We start from the raw sequence: 21,434 nt of genomic DNA, 5'->3' as shown, positions 1-21,434 counted from the left end.
ATGTGACAATATAAAAATAAAAACCACTAGCGAGTCGATACATGGCCAGGGTAAAAACTCTTTACTGTAACTAACTTGTAAGCGCTTTCGCAAGTGCGTTGCTTGCTGCTCATGAACATCTCTCCTTGCAGCCCTTTTTGAGGAAGTCATACTGCATCAGGTTTGACATAGTCATGCTAGCCAAGAAAGCAATTTTAAAGCACTAGCTAATTTTTTCTTGGTTCATATAGATAGCCATGTTTATCAACATGTTATGAGGTAAGATTTGTGACCAGTAAAACTCTCGTATGTATTCACAGGTAAATAAGGAGTCTTTGTAATTGTAGTTTTGATTTGTTTGCATTAATTGAACAAGTTTTAATACCAATATAAGTATTTTAAAATTATTTAAAATATTGGTGTTACTGTAGCTTTTAAAAAATGAATGTGATGTTTATTACAAAAGTAGCATTAGAGACTTACATGGATGAGTCTTTTCGTTGGGTTAATCCTCTTAACCAATTGCATTTCAGCATTTTCTCAAAAGTTCTTGTGCTCATAGTGCCCATTCTGTGTGTCCATGCACATCATAATGTTATTTACAGACTGAGTAACTTTGTGTAGCCCATGAGATTGCCAGATCTTATCTGTTCTTATCAAAATTTGGATGCTCCAGCTTTGAGATAAAAAGTCCTGCATTCCTTGCCCAGATATTTATCCTCAGTGGATCCTTGTAATCCTTAAATTACTGCCCAGGATGATGAAGAATGGGGAAAGCTGAAAGTACTTCATGTAGAGGGGAATGGTGAGATGATCCTACATGTCATTTGTCTGCGTGTGACACAGATTGCTGCAGTTAGCTGTATCTGGTTTATCAGGCAGACCCATGTATAGTACATATGATAGAAGTCAGTGGTGCATGCACTGTGGTATTCCACAGATGGGTACAGCTTTTTACAAGTAATTGAAGAGAAGTGTCAGACTAGAACAGGCCAAATGGACCAGGATCCGCTTTAATAGATGAGCAGCTTTTCTGTATACAACAGCACATCTGTTTATGTAGCCATCCTGAACTCTGTTTCCTACATTCAAACAGTGACTTGAGATTTCATAGAGAGCAGAATTGTCCAAAGAACAACTGCAAGTATCCGTATAATTTAGTGCATGCATATTGCACAAAGCTGTGCTTCCTGGATTTGGCTTAGCTTGCTGTTGATCCAGTAGATTTTCGCTTGATATTTAGTTTATTTATTAACTGAGTTTCCTTTAATTATTTTATTTATTAACTAGGTAAGACACTAGACACAAATTCCTTCCAAAAACAGCAAACATTCACATCAGCGAATGTTTTACAGAGGGGAATGGAAGTAGTTGGCCAACATAAGGAAATTTGCCCATTTCCCCACCGTAGTGTGATCTCTGAGTTGGTATATATAAATAGGGGAGGGTTGGGGGCACAGCTCCCCACCTGAGTGAGTTTGACATACTGTGGTCTGTGTGTGATGGTCAAATGTTGGCCAACTACTTTCATTTCCTATGCAAAACATTTGCAGTTTCCAGTTCAACAAACAGAGGTTCATGGAAGTGAACCTTTGATGATATCACATAGACCATGTCAAATCATAGTATGCATCAGTTTGAGTGCACAGAAGTCTCAAAATGCAGGATCTTCCAAGCTTTTATTGAATGCAGCTGGTAGAGAGATGGCCCCAATAAAGGCCTCATCAAGGAAGGAGTTTCCTGTAGATCACCTGATACATTAAGAATATATGTATTGCATCTGTTAGGGGACACTCCATGATGCTTCCAGATATCCTCCCATTGTCTCCCTCTGCTTGGATTGCCTTCCTTCCCAACCCCCTTTAAGTCATGCAGGTAAATATTTGCTTACAGTTAACAGTGTGTGCACTGTATCTTTTAACATCGTGAATTGTGTGAAGTTTGTGCTCTAGCTGTTTAGGGCAAACTGGAAAATTAGGAAGCTAGGTAGTTCTTTGTAGTCCAAGTATGCAAAGACATAGCTTCAGTGCTCTAAGCATGGGAGATTCTGAAAAAAAATCTGATGGAGAGGATGCATCCAAATGTGGGACCGATCAAAATGTCCCCCTCCTTGTAACCAATATTTTAAGATTTGTTATTTTTGTTAGTAGAAATTTACTGTAGGAAAAACTTCAGAGTAACTAAAAACGTGTACTGAAACACAGATGGAATAAAGAAGGGCTTTTAATGGATTACATGTGAAAGCTGTGCGATTTAAAATAATTTGTATGACCATATTTTGTTTGCATAATGCATCTGTTGCTTTTTTGCTTCAGCAATGACAGTGCCAAGACCAGTAGTGATCACTGGACCATCAGGTGCAGGGAAGAGCACCCTGTTGAAGATACTCATGGAAGAGTATAAGGATGTATTTGGGTTCAGTGTCTCACGTAAGTCATTTTTTTTTCTTTTTAATATCTCTGTCACCTGGTGAGTTGGATAAATTTAAACTAACCATTGCATATTATTAATCAGGCCTGGAGTGCCATGTAATTAGAGAATGCTGTGTCTACTTTGCTAGTTATGGCATTTTATGTGATCTCCACTCTGCTGCAGTACTGATATTGAGGAGATGCTTTTGAGTTACTTCGGGATAAACCAGTGTTGCTGTGCTGTGTTATGTGGTGCAGGTTTTGCCATAATATGTGCTTGCAGCAGAGAGTGAAGTCCAGCCTGTTGTAGATTGAAGTTTTCTAATTGTGGAAACAGATGACCTCATCATATCATGTTATAGTCATTTGCACCTATGTCACATCTTGCATAACTTTTTGTTTTTTTGAAAGCCCTCCAAGAGAAAAATCAACCCCCCCCAAAAAAAGCCCTCCTAAAACCTGTGAACTAATAACATACAAAAATATGTACATCTTTAACTATTGAAGTTTTTGCTTCCTAATAAGAGCATAAGTTCTAAGTTGATAGCTACACAGACAGGCTAAAGTTAACCAAAACAAAGGTTAGTCATGGTAAGATGCATGGTACATCCTCTGCTGTAAGTGCTATTTGATTTTGTATATCTTCATAACTCTCCCAGTTGAGAAAACACTTGAATGCTTTCAGTAAACATTTTCTCTAGGCCATTTCTGTTTATCAAATTGTCTTCTAGTGACATGCAAACCAGACAGAAAACTCCTAAGGATACCTTGTTTATCAGAAAAAAAAACTTATGATATTCAATATTCTTTTTCATTTACATGCTTTGTTATAAAACTTGTTACTAATAATGCCTAGGGTTTTTACCCATTCATTTTCATATGCAAGCATGGGAAAATGCACACTGATTTTTTCTTTTGTCATACTCTCTTAACCAGACCCTTCCATTATCCCCCCATCTCCTCCCCTCCTCATTTTCTTTCATTGCAGTGCCTACAGTTCTCAAAACTGAACAAAGAAAAAGAGAGAAGAAGAGTGAACAAGAAAAAAAAAGCACCTGTTTATATTAGTATCCCCATTGCATTTAAAAAAAAAACTGAGAAATTTACTTTGTCTGACTGGTTTTGTATTATCTTTAAAGCTGTCACACATGGGAAAACTCTTGATTGTTTCAGGGAACATTATGGCCTAGACAATTTCTTTGTTCTTTTTTCTTCTTTTCCCTCAGCCAGTCCACTTCCACCAGACTGTCTCCAGTTTGCCTTTATCAGATTGTCTCCAGGGAGGCATGAAGACCAGCTGCAGAAATGCTACTTAGTATACGTAGTTCCAAGTGCAAAAAAAAAAGCCTTATAATATTCAATATTATTTTTTATTTACTTGCTCTCTGTCTTAAAACAAAGATGTTCTTCATGCTTCACTGTTGCAGTCATTACATTTGGGTAATCTGCTGGCAGGTTGCCCTCAGTCGGCCTGATTAACAAAGTCTTGGGTCCTGCATCAGTGCTGTCCCTTCTTTCATGACGTCAGGTTGTCATGGGTATAAAACATGCAGCCGACGCCATTTTCATCAGTCTTTCTTGCCGCACGGTGCCAGAAGCAGTTTGCAAGTGCCGGTCGGCCAACTTCTGAAATTTTCATCTTCGAGTTTCAGATCCAAAGTCTTCAACCTAAAGCTAAGTACCCCGTTGGAGAAACTTTTTCTTGCTCCTTACCAATGTCAGTAAAAGTTAATAATTGTATTACTTGCAGGAAGCAAATACCTCATAAGATTTTCATTTGTACTGTATTCCTTGCCTAGGCCCTGACCACAACTTGCCTTGCTGTTGGTTTTGTACTAAATTTAGTCCACGCACTATTAAGCGTCTGTATATTTTTGCATCAAAATATTTTGGCTCAAGATTTAACTATGCAGAAATGTCTTCGGTTAGCAATCCGACTACCGGAATACATAAAAAACGCAAAGAAAAAGAGACAGACCGTCGAGGTCCAAAACCGACGAAGCTTCTCCTAAGCCAGTCGCCGGTACTCAGTGAGGCGCTTTCGCAGCCCCTGATGCCTGCTACTTTTGATTCACAGGCCTCTACTGAGACCCATTTGGAGTCTGGTATGCTGCGAGACACTTTAAGTATTGAACCCGCGGATGTCTCTACCTTAGATGGGTCCAGTGGCGCTGAGCAGGCACTGGCTTCTGAGGGTGTTTTCAGGCCTAAAGATTTGTATATTAAACCAATGCCATCTTCAAAGCCTAGACCAAGATCAACTTCTATGTCTAAAAAACTGACGCTTGGGCCACGTGTACAGGCCCCTATGCCTAAAAAACAAATGATCAAAATGGCTGAGGATTTCATTACCTTGATCAGGAGTTCCGATCCCCCTCCTGCTAAGAGGCCTAGGCAAGGCACTGACTATGAATCATCAGATCAGGTTTGTATTTCTTCCGTTTCCTCTTCTGATCAGGAATTCTCTATTCCACCTTATGAGGACTCTGCTGCAGAAGATTCCATCCCTTCTGCTTCTCCTTCTGAGAATTTTTCTTTTGGAGAAACTTTGCATTCCTTAAGGGAACACTTTCACTGGGAGAGTCAGGATTTCTCAGAATCTAAAAAGAGGCTTAGGGATTTCCTTCTTCATCAGCATAGGCCTTTGGCTATACCACCTGTTCTAGACATTGTTGATGATGTTTTCTCAGAATCCAGCATGGCTCCTGATTCCCTGCATCCGACTCCTAGTAAGCCAGACAGATATTACAGGGTTCCTGACTCCCACAAATTCCTCTTTAAAAACCCTACTGCTGACCCTGAAACCATTTCTCAGGGTCCCAAGGGCGTTAAGGCTTCTACTGCTAAAAATCCTACCCCTTCCGATAGAGACTCCAGGGCGCTGGATAGATGGGGTAAGAAGGTTTACACGTCTTCAACCTTGGCAATCAGGGCTTTAAACTGTCAATTTCATATGCTTAAATATCAGCAGCATGTCATGGGCTTACTTAAACAGAAAATGATGTTGATTTCTGACTGTGTGGAAAATAAAGAGTTGCAGGATTTATTGCATTCAGCTGAACAAGTTGGCAAGCATACTTTGCAACGTGGTTTTGATTCCTTGGAGGCCTCTTGCAGGGCCGCTGTAACTGGATCTGTGATAAAAAGGCATGCTTGACTCGAGGAGCAAAATCTGCCTGATCATGTTAAAGCAAAATTGTTGGATGCTCCTTTACAACAGGACAGTCTATTTGGTAATAAGGAAGAATAAGTTCTGAAAAAGATGGAAGATAAAGCTAAATCTATGCAAACTGTAAAAGATTTCCTACAAGTGCAGCCACCCAGGTTCAGTAGGCACTGGCCTACTAAGAATTGGTCCTTTCCAGTACCCACCAGAGCTGCTCAGGTCAAGCCCAGACACTCCAAAGGCTCCAGGTTTCAGTCACAAGGAACTTAAAACAATGGGGTGCCTCCACCTCCAAATCTGGAAGTAACAAGGCACCTTCCTACGGTAAACAGTCTCAATGACTTTCCTCTGCGATCACCAAGCACTTATCTTTTGGCCGCCCCTTTGGGCGGAAAACTGGCACTTCATGCACGAAACTGGCAACTAATTATCCAGGATAAGTGGGTTTTAAATATAGTATCCCAGGGATACAGATTTAATTTTCACACATTGCCAATCCCAAACAGATGGCCAGATATACCTCCAAATCAATGGGCAGAGGCCCAGAAACAGGTTATGTCCCTCATGAATATGGGGGCTATTCAACCAGTACCAGAAAAGGAAAAGGGACAAGATTTTTATTCAAGACTTTTCCTGGTACCCAGAAAAGCTAAATCATGGCATCCAATTCTGGACTTATCCATTCTAAATACATTCCTGGACATTCCAAAATTCAAGATGCTGACTTTACAATAGTAACTGCCTATGCTAGGCAAGGATGCCTGGTTGGTAACTCTAGACTTAAAAGAGGCTTACCTGCATATCGCAATCAGGGAATCTTGCAGAAGATACCTCCACTTCAAAGCAGGCTATTTGCATTACCAGTTCTCTGCATTGCCCTTTGGCTTATCTACTGCGCCCAGGGTCTTCACAAAGTGCCTGGCACCAGTAATTGTATTTTGCAGACAAAGAAATATTCAAATTTATCCTTACCTGGACAATTGTCTAATTCAGGCAGAAAACAAGGACACGCTTCTAAAACATCTGGCATTTGTAAAAAGACTTCTAACTTGTCTAGGGTACACCATAAATGAAAAGAAATCACAACTGGTACCCTCTCAAATAATTTCATTCCTGGGTGCAAGCTTGAATACAACTGCCCGGATGACTTACCTTAAGCCAGAAAAACAAATTCAGTTGATGACTTTGTTCAAACAAGTGGCCACAAAAACCCAGCTATATGCAAGACAAATTCTGCAGGCCTTGGGGTTCATGGCTTCCTGCATTCTAATAATTCCATATGCAAAACTGCATATGAGGAAATTTCAATGGTACCTAAAAAGCTTATGGAGTCAACATTGTCACAGCCTGGAAACAATGATTCCTGTCATTCCTTGCCTGCAGCAAGAGTTCCTGTGGTTGGCAGAGGCCTGTCACCAAAACAAGGGACTATCATTCAATCCACCCCCTGCCACCCAAGCCCTGACTACAGACGCATCAGATTAAGCTTGTGGGGGGCGTGTCTGGCAGGGAGATGCATTCAGGGCCAATGGAGCCCACATCAAATGCACCTACATATCAACCAGAAAGAGATGCTAGCTGTACAGAATGCTCTGACAGCCTTCAAGGACTGTCTTCATCCAGGACAACTACTGATAAAGACAGACAACACCACAGTCATGTGGTATATAAACAAGCAGGGGGGTACCCATTCCTACCCTCTTTGCAGACCAGCCATGGCTTTGTGGAACACGGCCTTGACTTATCAAATACATCTACAAGCTCAATTCCTGCCAGGAAAGCAAAATTCTCTGGCAGACGAACTAAGCAGAAATCTTATGGACCCACACAAATGGAAACTGGATCCACAAATCTTCAGCATGTTGACACGCAAATGGGGGAGCCCAGACATAGATCTTTTTTCCTCACCCCAAAACTATCAGTTGGACAAATTTTGCACAAGAATTCATCACAAAAAAGCTTGGAAAGTGGATGCTCTATCCTTCAGCTGGAAAGACCTATCAGTCTATGCCTTTCCCCCTCTGCCTCTGCTCTCCAAGGTCTTACTAAAAGTCAGACAGGAAAAACCAAAAATAATTCTGATTGCTCCAGACTGGTCTCGCCAACACTGGTACCCACGCCTATGCAACATGCCGCTCCTTCCTCCATGGTACCTGCCTCAGACACCATATCTACTGTCTCAACAGAACTATCAAATTCTGCACACTCAGCTCCAAACTCTGAATCTTGCAGCATGGCTAATCAACTCATTTCACCAGTTACATCTCTCAGCAAACCTGTGATGGATGTCATTTTGGAGGCTAGAAGGCCTAGTACTAGAAAATCTTATGCTGACAAGTGGAAAAGATTCTGTACCTGGAACCAAGCACAAGGAATAAGCACAGCAATGCCCACTATTCCTCAGATTCTGCAATATTTAACTGAGATGCTTCACAAGGGCCTATCTTTTTCTTCCATAAAAATCCATGCCTCTGCCATTTCAGCTCATTACAACACAGAGCCCTCCCCTCTTTTCTCATCCCCTGCTAAAGCAGTACCTCAGAGGGGCCAAAAATGTAAGACCCCCCCCCCAGGAGAGCACCAACTCTTGCATGGGACCTCAATTTTGTGTTGGAAAAACTCACTGTACCTCCTTTTGAGCCAGCTGCTACTGCAGACCTAACATTTCTCTCTTGGAAGACAGCTTTTCTTTTAGCAGTCACTTCAGCTAAAAGGATTTCAGAACTACAGGCTCTCGTGGCAGTGGAGCCTTTTATTATCTTTTACCCGGACAGGGTGCCTCTCGGGACCAATCCATCCTTTATGCCTAAAGTGGTATCTAGAGTGACTCTTAATCAGACAAATTCATCTGCCAACCTTCTTCCCAAATCCACAGAACAAGGGTGAGCGGATTCTGCATTCATTGGATGTACACAGACAACTAAGATTCTACTTAAACAGGACAGATTTGTTAAAATCTGAGCAATTACTGGTGGCATTTGCTGCAGGGGCAGAGGGAAAGGCTATTTCAAAGCAGACTATTTCAAAATGGGTAAGCCATTGTATTTGTTTCTGTTACATGCACCATGGTAAACCTGTCCGCAAGGGGATCAGATCCCATTCCACCAGGGCTGCATCTACTTCTGCAGCCTTTCTTAGAGGGGTTCCTACCAGAGACATTTTAGAAGCTGCTACCTTGAGCTCAGTTCATACGTTCACCAAACATTACCATATACCTCTCTTCTCTAAATCCAGAGCAGGCTTTGCCACTGCTGTCCTGCAGGGCCTTATAGCTGCTCCTAATGCTGTATAATTCCATCATCCCAACCATAGCTTTGGGACTCTACCCAAATGTAGTGACTGCAACAGTGAAACAAGAACATAGTGCAGTTGTGTACACTTACCATAAATGTAGATGTTCGAGTGTATTCACTGTTGCAGTCCTGGTTACCCTCCCTCCAGCCCCCTATTTTTCTCTTACTATACCTCTTCTTCCTTTTACTATGCTTAAAAGTATTTTTGGTGCATTTGCTTTTATTTGAAGGTATATTTTTGTGTTCTAAATTGCATGTGTATATATATATATATATATATATATATATATATATATATATATATATATATATATATATATATATATATATATATATTTATTGCATTTTCCTGCTGTTTGTTGCAAAAAAAACATATCCTTGTTTCCCATCTTTCCTGACCTAGAGTAGTCCAAATACAGGCTTTGCTGTATTCTGGACTTTTGGAAAGTTCCTGTGTTGCCCATTTCCTTTCTTGGATAAAGGGAGGCTTCTTTGTTCACCAGTGGCAGTGGGGAGCTTGGAGCAGCCTATCTATCCCTGGAGGAGTGTTCCCAGCACAAGAATCTGGTAGTCTATTGGCTGTTTTGGGCCAATTTCTAGCTCTTTCAAGTCCCCCTGTATAAAACCCGCTTTAGCGTGGCTTTGCGCGATTTTGTGCATAGCGCAGCATCGGGAAGCGCCACTTAATTGGGTTTAAACCATTCTCGGCTCCACAAAGTCTGCTCTTCACCTTTTCCCTTAGAACTGATCTAGTTCTCATAATAAACACCCTATTCCCACTCTGATGCCTGGCACTTGCTCACTAAAGCAATTATATAAGTCAGCACTAAAAAATTAAAAGCACTACACCCTCACAAACTCCCCTTGAGTACTTTGTTCCCCATTGGCCCTTTTTTTCAGTTATAAAGGAATTCCCAATACTATTCTAGCATGTCCAAAGGTCAGTTGTCAATCTCCTCTCTGGTCCAGCTGGTGAATCTGGGAATCTTGAGGCAATGTTACAACTGCCTCATGTATACAGACAACCCTCTCCTCCTCCCAACAAATTCCAACACATGTGAGAGATGGAACCATATAGCCAAACTGGAGGCTATGCTCTCTCAACTCACTACTGGCGTAACCAGTCAGGAGGAGAAGGAAACCACACTCACTACAATTCCAGTCTCACATAGACCGACCACGACAGCAAACCAAACACATAAACACACAAAAACATACTCGGAGGCTCTAAATAAAAATCTGCCTAAGCAGCAGAGACCTCCAAAGCAGACACCCAAGCAACCGCTACCCCAAAACAAAACACGTGCAACACATAGCTCACAAAACAAACAAAATAGAAACACTGCAAACGAAAAACTACTGAAAAGCGGACAAGACGCAATAAGAGAAAGCTGTTCAAAACACAGGTTTAATACTCCAAATAAAAATTCCAAGTGAAAGTTAGCGCTTTCGGCAAGTTAATTAACCCGCCTTCATCAGACAAAACAGCAAGATGACTTGATAAAATACTTATATATTACAATCAAATTACGGAAGCCAATCATAAAAAACAGCATTCGACAATTAGTGAATCTCCATGGGAACCTTAAAGTTATAGCTAGCAAGTATGTGCCTTATAATAGAAATACTGTCACGTTGAAAATGGTAGTTGACATGACCAGAAATGCGTACACTAAGTTTGTCATATTGTAAACTAGCTCGTCCATTAAAATATTACACTCAAAAAATGTGAAGAATCTAATAAAATACATTTAAAACTATTTACATATTTTTTGGTGATAGTAACACCTAAATAAACTGCACTCCCATATGTCATACTCGATACTAAAAGATCGTATGACTCAAATACAATTCAGCAAGATAATGATCATCATACCTCTAATCCTGTTGCTAAAAATGGGGTATGTGTATATATTTTAAACATCCAGTTAGTATGTGCAAGAAAAATTATTCGCTCACAACGGTAAGCGTATGTTAAAGAACCAAGAAGTAGTACGGACTAAATGTTGCATTGTCGCAATAGGGCAATGCTGTGATGACCTAAACCCAACATGAATCTAAGTTAGGGAAAGATGTAGTAAAAAACACTTATAGTACCCAGAAGGTTGAAATGTTTTTTGATATGCAAGTAGTCGATATAATAAACACTCTAATAGACAAATGTCCAGAGTAGATACATTAGTTGGTACCAGTATAGAGTCCGAAAACATGCCATAGTGAATTATGAAGTGTATGTAGGTACGACAAACTACAAACTAATGTGGTCATCAAAAATTCACTCACAAATCATTAAGAGTGTAGAATTACTGTAAATGGTGCCAAAATGAAAATACCCTAAACTCCACATAATATTATTGTTACGATACTCTACCCAAAAAGAGGTATTATGTGAATATTAAATAGATTTTAATACTTAATAGTATTAAAAATACTTGATGACTTTTATAGCCAAAATTAGATATACAATGGTTAACTGTATTAGTTACCCCTATTATGGTGTAACAGTAATTATGACCAATAGTAAAATCCTATAATAATAGGGACTAGTTCGAGGCCATGTGGAAAAATTCTGAACCACAATCAGTGGAATTGTTAGGGGAAACTTAAGCATTAAGATACCAAGGTCCTAAAATGTGGTATTTTACCTACCTGTTATAAGATAACCATTTTAAGACACATTTAATTGAAAGTGCCTCATTGATGCCGGGAAATAAATGGGCTCTAGTTCTAATCTGCCATAATAGTTCATCGATTTCTAAGCGTATTTGCCATGGACCACCCCTTAAATCGATTTCCCTCTGTTGTAGGACTAGATATTGAAATATTGCGACAATGCAACATTTAGTCCGCACCACTTCTTGGCTCTTTAACATACGCTTACCGTTGTGAGCGAATAATTTTTCTTGCACATACTAACTGGATGTTTAAAATATATACACATACCCCATTTTTAGCAACAGGATTAGAGGTATGATGATCATTATCTTGCTGAATTGTATTTAAGTCATACGATCTTTTAGTATCGAGTACGACATATGGGAGTGCAGTTTATTTAGGTGTTACTATCACCAAAAAATATGTAAATAGTTTTAAATGTATTTTATTAGATTCTTCACATTTTTTGAGTGTAATATTCTAATGGACGACATAGCTCACAAAGCCAGTGTGCCGAACAGTCACAGCCCTTAAGGCTAAACAACACACCTGATACACTTGTAATAGGTGACTCTATCGTCAGGCACATTGACGTCCCGCTCACCAGGCTAAACAAGGAGAAGGTCACGGTGAGCTGCCTGTCGGGCGCTAGGATGCGCCACATAACACAAGCTCTCAGGTCACTCCAAGGCAAGTACAAATGTGACTCAGTCATTGTCCATGCTGGTGTGAATGACCTGAGACGTACCTCCCTGGACTACATGAAAAGAGACATAGTGGAGCTCTCTGAGCATGTAGCCCAGGCCGGTATGACCCTGACCTTGAGTAGCATCTTACCCTCACCAAGAATGATGCCACAATATGAAGACAAGATGATCATTTTCAACAATTGGCTTAAGTATTGGTGTCATTCAAAGGGGATCCAATGCCTGTCTGCCTGGGATGACATGCTCGACAAGCCACGATGCTTCGCTAGGGATGGCTTGCACCTGTCACCCCTGGGCTTGCAGATATTGGCAAAGGCTCTCTGCCAGCCCATAGTGCCTTTTTTAGGCAAGGCTCAAAAGACAAACCCACCTCCATAGGTATCACAAGGGATAAGAAACTAAGAGTAATGCTACTCAACGCCAGAAGTCTAAACCTCAAGATGCACGCACTCAAAACTCTCCTTAGCATGGAGAACATCGATATCTGTGCAGTAACAGAAACCTGGTTCAAGGCTTCCGAGAGCACCCCAGCACTACCAGGTTATACCTCATACCATGTTTTTCGGCCCCAAAACTTGGACCGAAGCACAAAAGGAGGGGGAGTATCAATATTTGCCAAAGATACCCACACCTCCAGGTTGGTGGCACAGCACGAAGCATCAGAGACTATCCATGTGCAACTAACAGTGGTTAAAACTGCCTTCCAGTTTATAGCCTGCTATAGACCACCCTCCCAAACCCAGGAACCCCACTCGGCCTTCCTGAGAACACTGGAAAATATGAAGGTCTCTCCGAACACCATTATATTGGGCGACTTCAACTACCCTAACGTAGACTTGGGAGCATTACTCTAGCTCCAACACCCTAGCCCAAAGGTTCCTAGAATTTATAAACTCAAATGCTATGGAACAACTTGTTGCCACTCCCACAAGAGGGGAAAACATACTGGACCTGATCATCACCAACATGGGGACTCTATGCTCCAGACCAGAAGTGTATCCCTCACTGGTAAGATCAGACCATAAACTAATCTCACTAGATATTCACATCCCGACCCCAGCCCCTGCCCAGAAAACCACAGTGAAAAACTTCTCTAAAGCAAATTTCACACTCCTCAAAACCGAGGTGGAATCCTTCAAAGCCCCCGGGCCTGTGGAAAATACGGCCCAGACCGCAGAATCCTTTATAAATGTATTCTATGAACACCTTCAGGAATGCATGGATCATGCAATCCCAAATAAAACCAAGACCCAATCCTCCAAAGTTAGGCGTCCTGTCTGGTGGACCCCAGCCATAAACAAACTATATAATAGAAGGAGGAAGCTACTACATGATAGAGCAAAATCCCAAAAAGGGAAGGCATCTCTGATCAATATTAGCAAAAAACTACGGGCACCCATAAAATCGTCTAAGGCCAGCTTCGAGAGAAAAATTGCACAGGACACTAAGGATAATCACAATGCTTTCTTTAGTTATGTTAGGAACTTGGGTGGGAATTCCCAGATATGCTCAGAATTAGTCCAAAATGACAAAAAATACACCGAACCCACAGACATTAGCAACATCCTAGCTGACAGGTTCAGAACAAACTTCTCCCCCCCTTCCCCACCAAAAGGGCAAATATCTATCCCAGCAGGGAGTGCTGCCCCCCTGACATCTCAGATGCTCAGGTAAGAGCTGCCCTTTCCAAAGCAAAAAACACAGCATCAGTGGGACCAGACGGTGTCCCAGGCTGTGTCCTGCATGAACTCCAAGAAGAACTAAACCCAAACATAAAACTACTATTCAATCTCAGCCTTACTACAGGATATGTACCCAAAGAGTGGCGTACAGCAACAGTGGTCCCTCTCCACAAAGGTGGTGCTTCAACGGATCCTGGAAACTATCGCCCCATAAGCTTGACTAGCTTGGTCTGCAAAGCTATGGAAAGGATCATCATGGACCTCATAAATAAAGATATTGGGGACCTACAGACACTGGATCCTACCCAGTTCGGCTTTGTTAAGGGCAGATCTTGCCTCTTAAACCTGGTCGATTTCTTTGAAACCGTCACCAAGGCCATTGACGAGAGGAAGGTGGTCCACACAGCCTTTCTGGACCTTGCAAAAGCCTTCGATACAATACCCTACTCGGGCATTATAGATAAGCTCACCAGCTTAAATATAAACCCCTATGTCACAAGATGGGTTGCAAACTGGCTGAAGGACAGAACCCACATGGTTAGAATTGCTGGAGCCATGTCAGACTCCAAACCAGTTACAAGTGGCGTCCCACAAGGCTCAGTCCTGGGACCTCTCTTGTTCGGTATATATTTCTCGGAGGTACAGGCTAACATGGAAGGACTGTGGCTGACCAAGTTCGCAGATGACTGTAAACTGGGCGCCATAATAGACTCTACAGCCGACACAAGCATCCTACAAAAGGGCCTCATAGAAACAGACAACTGGTGCCAGAGCCATGGCCTCAAGCTAAATGCCAAAAAGTGTATAGTCATCCCCTTTGACAAAAACAAAGTGCCCACAAATTACCACATAGGTGGTAATCCATTAAGTACGGAAGAAGTAATTAGGGACCTGGGGACCCAAGTTGATAGCAATCTCTCATTTGACAACCATGTGGCCAAAGTGGTTAGAAAAACATTTTATATAGCCCACCTAATCATGAAGGGATTCACATCTAGATCAGGGGAGGTCATCGTGCCTCTTTACTCATCCCTCATCAGGCCCATAATTGAGTACAATGCCGCTTTTGGGATGTACCTTACCAGACACCTGCAGCAACTGGAAAGACCCCAAAAGTACCTCACCAAGAGGATCAAAGGGCTCAAACAGATGCCATATGCTGCCCGGTTAAAGAAACTCCAACTCTACTCAGTGGCATACCGCCTGCTCAGAGGCGATCTGTGCCTGACGATAAAGCCATGTCCAACCTGGAATTAATGGACATGCTGCACCTCAGAAAATCCAAATCCCATCGAGCTCGTGCTCGAGACTTGAACCTCAGCACTGAAATAAATAGGACATGCTGGAGGGACAGATTCATAACCCAGAGGCTCCCTTCACTCTGGAATAAAATCCCAGTCCAGGTTAGGCAGAGTCCCTCATTGACTCTCTTCAAGAGGAATCTTGATGAGTGGATGGGAGATAGTAGGTTTACCCCGGGTATCACTTCTGTGTCACTGTTAGACAGAGGCCCAGTATACTAACCTCAAAAAAGGGCATAGCAAAATTCATTTAAAATGGGTGGCGAAAGCCAAACACACTCTGGCTAGGCTTATAAATGCCCTAGGGCAGCTAGCCTAGTATGAACCTATGAACCTATATATATATTTTGCTCCCCATTTGGGGGGCACCTGACATCTGGGGAAAGAAAAACTGATGACAATGGAACCAGCTGCATGTTTTATACCCCTAATGACCTGACATCATGGAAGAAGGGACAGCAACCGACGCAGGACCCAAGACTTTGTTAATCAGGCCGACTGAAGACATCCTGCCAGCAGATTACCCAAATGTAATGACTGCAACAGTGAATACACTCTAACATCTACATTTATGATAAGTGTACACAACTGTACTGTCTTTAATCAGTCATTTCCCCGTGCAAGAATGAAAAAAAGCACATTAATATGAACTCTGTCATGCCCCTTAACCAGGCACCCTTTTTTTTTTTTTAATCATTACTTTGCCAGTGTTTCTCAAAGCAAAACTGCACAATAAGAAAATGAGGAGAGAGGAGAAAAATAAAAACACCTGATGTTATGTTGTCCTATCTCGGCTTTATTCTATGCTGGCTGGGTTCGGAACCAAGCATCGGTTCTGACTCAGCCTAATTCAAAAGCTCGAGAGCTTCCACTGGCTCGAGGTTATGCCCTATCCCATGATGCTCAGAGAAGATTACCCAGATCTCATTTGCTGCTCACGCAGATCGGGTGGCTTCTAATCTGTCTTTTGTCTAAGTGACTTTCTTCTTTACCTTTGCCATAGTTTTTTTTTTTTATATTTGGATAGTTATTTCTTTAGTGTTTTAATAGTTTTGTTATTAAAAGGGTTACTAGTGTAGTTCTTGACCATTTTTCCATTTTGTTTTGGTGGTCTTGGTCGTCGTCGCTTTTCTCGTCAGGCCTGTTGTGTTTCTTGTCATTACAGTCCCTATGCCTTTGTTTTAAACTCATTTTTACTTAGACAGCTTTTTATCCCCTTATAGGTAGCTCATTTAAGTTAGAGGGCCGCTACCATAACCTTCATTTTCTTCCCATTGTTTGTGAGGAGAGTCCTTTTGAGTTAGAGGGCTTCTCCTCTGTTTAGCATGATAGCTGTTTGTTTCCTTAAAAAAAAAAAAAAAAACTTGAATTGTTCTCGCAGACTAGTTTTTCTCCTGTGTATAGTCAATATTGTTACGTTTCTGTTGTTGATAGTGTAGCATTACATTGCTCTGATTTTTTTGAAATTGTGAGAGTTATCCTTTTTATAGGGTTACATATCGGTATAGTTTTTCGTATAAGTCTTGATCGGACATGTCCAAAAGATACCAAAGAACCAAAACCATCTGGTTTCAAGAAATGTGATAAGTGTAACCAGAAGATGTCCCTTACAGATGGGCACACCAGTTGTGTTTATTGCCTGGGTGCCCTTCATTTGCAAGAATCTTGTGCTTTTTGTCATGTAGTGAGAGGGCTGCTTAAGACCCCTTTCTCAGAGGTTTTGAAAGGGTCTCAGAGCTCTAAATCTTCCGAAAAATCCCCTTCTTCTTCTAAATCAGAGAAGTGGGGTGAAAGGACTGCTTCTTGAGCTCCAGCGTCCGAGCTGCCTAAAAAATTTGTGGCAAAAGAATCTGGCTCGGAACCAAGGGCTCTTGGTCACCATCTTTATCCTCCTGGTCCTCCAGGAGTTTATCGGATGATGATGTGGAATGAGTGGTGAAGAGATTCCTTCGAATACTGGCACTGGCAGAAATTCTGTTGACTCCAACCCAAAAGAAACCAGAGCCATCAAGGACTTCTCTCCCTTCTTCGGTTCCTCCTCCGGCCTGACCTGGGGTTTTGGAGCCAAAGCACTTGGACCCAATTATAGTGGAACCATTGGAACCGAGACCTCCAACAGGATCATTGGTTCTGACATCTGCTGTAACTACCTCTGTTCCGTCGGAATCTGAGGAATCTAGGAGATGACGTTCTCCTGTCGGGTCTGGGAAGGGGAATCTGATCGGACAGCTGTCCGAGCCAATTCTACCTCTCGGGGCTTCAGCATGGTTGAGCTCGGCTTCACAGGCAACCGCTCTGCTTCAGGGTTGATCTTTCGGTTCTTCGGAGCGGGAAACCTCCTTGGAGCAGGGTGAGGGGGCTTTTGAGCTGATAGAGTGCTGTCACCTCAGACTGCGCCACTCTCGGTTTCAAGTACTCTTCCCCAAAAGAGCCTCGGTCAGTCTCGGCACCATCACTCCCCCTCAGCCGCAGAGACCCTAAGCTCCAGGAAGCCCCTGCGGGTAAGGCTATCTCTTCCTAAACTTCCCCAGAGTACCCCTCTGAGCAGGTCCCTCGGACGAGATTGTGCAAGAGGAAGCACATAGACAACCCAGATTACTCTGTCACCTCAGACACCAACCTGGATGAATCAGAAGGGTCCCCATGGTCCCCCTCTGAAGATGTCTCCTTTGCAGACATCCTGGAGATTCTTAGAGGGGTGGCTGGAAGCCCATCAGTCCTTCTGAGGATCAGTCTGTATACCTGGAAGCTTTTGGGTCTCACCCTACCACCTCTTGGGTGTCTCCACCTTTTGATCAATTGATGAATGTTATTGCTCGGAAGGCGTGGGGCTCTCCAGATACAGTGGAGCCTGTTCCGTGGAGGCCTAATAAATTCATTACAGCACCCACAGAAAAAACATTTTAACCAAAGGCATCCAAGTCGATTCTATGGTGGTGGTGGCAGCCACAAAGAAGGAATTGTCAGAAACTTTGTCTGTTCATCTACTGTATAAAGAGTCTCGGATGATGGACAGATACAGAAAGCGTACCTTTTCTTCAGTGGCATTTATGCTTCGATCGCTGAATTACCTGACCCATTTTATGAGACTACAGTGGGATCTCTTGAAAGAGCTAGGGGATACCCTTCAAGGTACTGTAGCTGCTGAGGTTTCAGATAAAGTTTCCTCTCAGCTTTCCACCCTAAACTCCGTGGTTAACTCATCCATGCGACTGATTTCATATGCAGCCAATGGAGCGAGCAGGGCAGCAGGTACGGGAATTTACTTAAGACATTTTTGGATGCGCCTGTGTAACTTTGCTGAATCCTTCAAGTCTTCCATCACTAATGCCCCTTTTGATAGCTCATCATTGTTCGGGCCCAAAGTTAAAGCGACCTTAACCAGGTGTGGACAGGAGGGAAAGACTCTGTCTGCCGTAGGAGTCCATTTTTCCATCCCTACTAGACCTTATCCCAAAGATCAGAGAGGGGGGAAAAATGTGGTTCCACAAGTCCCAAAGAGCATTTCCCAATGCACGTGGTGACTCTTCCCCCAGGGGCAGAGGGGGAAGTAACAATGGAAGACGCCGACTTCGTGGTAGAGGGGGCCAGCAGAACCAGGGTGACAGGGATTCTTTCCTTGGAAAGCCCTTTCAGTGCTCCTGAGAGGAGGCCTGTCCGTCTCTGGAGGCAGTCAGGGGTCGCTTATCATTGTACCCAAATGCCTGGCTAGAAATTACACAAGACAAATGGGTATAAACAATCATATCCAGAGGTTATTACATACCCTTTTCCACTCCCCCTTTGGAGAAACAGTCCGTCCCAGATATTTCACCCAGTCAGAGGGACTATGCAACATTAGAGGTACAGAAGTTGATAGAAAAATTGAGTCATTCAAAATGTCCCCTTAGACCAGATGGATCCGGAACTTACTCAAGGTACTTTTTAGTTCCAAAAAAGACAGGGGACTGGAGACCCATTTTGGATCTCAGCAGATTAAACAAGTCCGTCAAGAAATCAAAGTTCTGGATGGTGACACTGCAGTCAATTTTTCCCTTTCTGGAGAAAGATGATTGGATGTGCTCAACTGATCTCCAGGATGCGTTCTACCACATAAAAATGGACAGGTGATCCAGGAGACACTTGCGCTTTTGACTAGGAGCCAGTCATTACCAGTTTTGAGTCCTGCCCTTTGGTCTCACTACAGCCCGCAGAGTATTCTCCAAATGCATGTCAGTAGTTACGGCTCACTTGAGGCATCTAGGATTCCATGTGTTTCCATACCTAGACAACTGGCTCCTAACCGCCATCACCAAGCATCTACTAGTACAAGCATGGGATAAAACCATTCATCTCTGATCCAAGCTAGGTATTACAGTAAATTTAAAAAAATCTGCCTTGTTGCCTTCACAGAGTCTTATATTCTTAGGCACAGAATTAGACTCAAGGAAAATGTTGGCCAAACTTAGCCCCGAAAGGATTCAGTCCCTACAGCATCAAATAAGAACTTGATATCCAAAACAAAAGTGCAGGCAAAGACTGTCTTGCAAGTTCGGGGCACCATGGCAGCTGCAGTCATTTTAGTACCTCTAGCGCATTTGCACATGAGAGTTCTTCAGTGGCTACTTTTCTCCCAGTGGTCCATGAAAGATTTACCACTGTCACACAAGATCATTATCAGAGTCGTGCAAAAAGGATCTACAGTGGTGGCTTCAAACAACTCAGTTGACCATGGGACATCCGTTTGTTTTTCCACAACCAACAGCCACACTGACCACAGACGCTTCTCAGATGGGGGGGGGGGGGCATTATCTGGGAAAGACTGTCCAAGGCATCTGGCAGGAACCATGAGAACCACTTGCATATCAATGTCCTAGAGATGAGAGAGGTGCTTTTACGTGTTGCAAGCATTCTAGGACTCTCTCTTGATAATAACTATTGCAATTCAGACGGATAACATGTCAGTAGTGTGGTACATAAACAAACTTGGAGGAACCAAATTCTATCCCCTGTGTTGAGAGACACAAAGAGTATGGCAATGGGCAGTCTCTTCTCAATGTTTGCTGACCGCAATGCACATCCCAGGGAAATCCAGCGTGATAGCGGACAAACTCAGCAGAGCTGTTCTAATACCTCACAAGTGGTCCCTAAATCAAGAGGTTGCAGAAGAGATTTTCTGCAAATGGGGCCAGTCCTGCTGCGACCTTTTCACTACGTCCATGAGCGCCAAATGCAGTAGCTACTTTGCCCTGATTCCCCATCCGGGGAAGTCACAGAGGGATGCGCTCGTACATGATTGACCCCAGGGACTACTTTACGCCTTCCTTCCCTTTCCATTGATACCAAAGCTTCTTCAGAAAGCCAACACGTTGGAAAGCACATTGATGTCTCATTGCACCATACTGGCCTCAACAAATTTAGTTCCCCTTTCTGTGGACCCATCTCCAAGAGAAACCGTGTATCCTGGACCCAGTTCCAGACCTTCTGACCCATTCATCAGGGACGTTCCATCCATCGATCCAGACCCAAAAATTGACAGAATGGCTACTCCAGTTCCACAAATACCCAGGCTCCATGAGATCTTCCTGGCAGTTAGAAGTATATTGCTTTCTTCTCATAAGCCATCTAAACTATACTCTAGCAAATGGAAAAGATTTTCACACTGGGCCTCCAAAAACAATATATATCCCTTTACGGCTATCATCACAGCAGTGGTAGAATTTCTCACTAAACTTTTTAAAGAGGGTGAGGCAGCAGCTACAATTCGAGTCCAGCTATCCACTATGTCTAACTTTCATATTGGAGAAATGGGACTGAATATCATGTCCCACAAACTCTTTAAGGCCTTTCTAAAAGGGACTTTCTTGCTAAGACCTCCAGTTAGAGAACCTCCAGCTCCATGGGATCTAAATTTTGTTCTGTCCTCCTTAATTTTGCCTCCCTTTGAACCTGCATCTTCATGTGACATAAGGTTTTTGTCATGGAAGACACTTTTCATGATGTCCATTACCTCTGCCAGAAGAGTATCTGAACTCCAAGCTCTACAAGTCCTCCTTACATAGTTTTTCACAAAGACAGAGTCTCCTTACATACTAATCCTTCCTTTCTACAAAAAGTGTGCTCAGCAATCAACCTAAATCAGTCTGTTGAATTACCAGTGTTTTTCCCAAACTATGACAGCAGGGCGGAATATAGATTACACCAGTTGGATGTACATAGGCAGTTGCGCTTCCACATGCATAAAACTAAAGATTTCAGAAA

The 21,434-nt window shown here is 42.5% G+C and overlaps 1 protein-coding gene across 5 annotated transcripts in view; it reads left to right on the top strand.

The window, feature by feature from the left end:
• GUK1 (guanylate kinase 1) overlaps positions 1–21,434 on the top strand; it is a 1,109,311-nt gene that overhangs the window by 446,540 nt on the left and 641,337 nt on the right. For all 5 annotated transcript variants that reach the window (XM_044065890.1, XM_044065888.1, XM_044065889.1 and 2 more), the window contains one exon: positions 2,295–2,408. In XM_044065890.1, coding sequence (XP_043921825.1) covers positions 2,295–2,408 — 114 coding nt within the window. The remainder of the gene's footprint in view (positions 1–2,294; positions 2,409–21,434) is intronic.

Source organism: Protopterus annectens, chromosome 3.part0 (assembly GCF_019279795.1).
Source record: "Protopterus annectens isolate FY-2018-M chromosome 3.part0, PAN1.0, whole genome shotgun sequence".
Taxonomy (NCBI): Eukaryota; Metazoa; Chordata; order Ceratodontiformes; family Protopteridae; genus Protopterus; species Protopterus annectens.
This window is presented reverse-complemented; position numbering and strand designations above follow the sequence as displayed.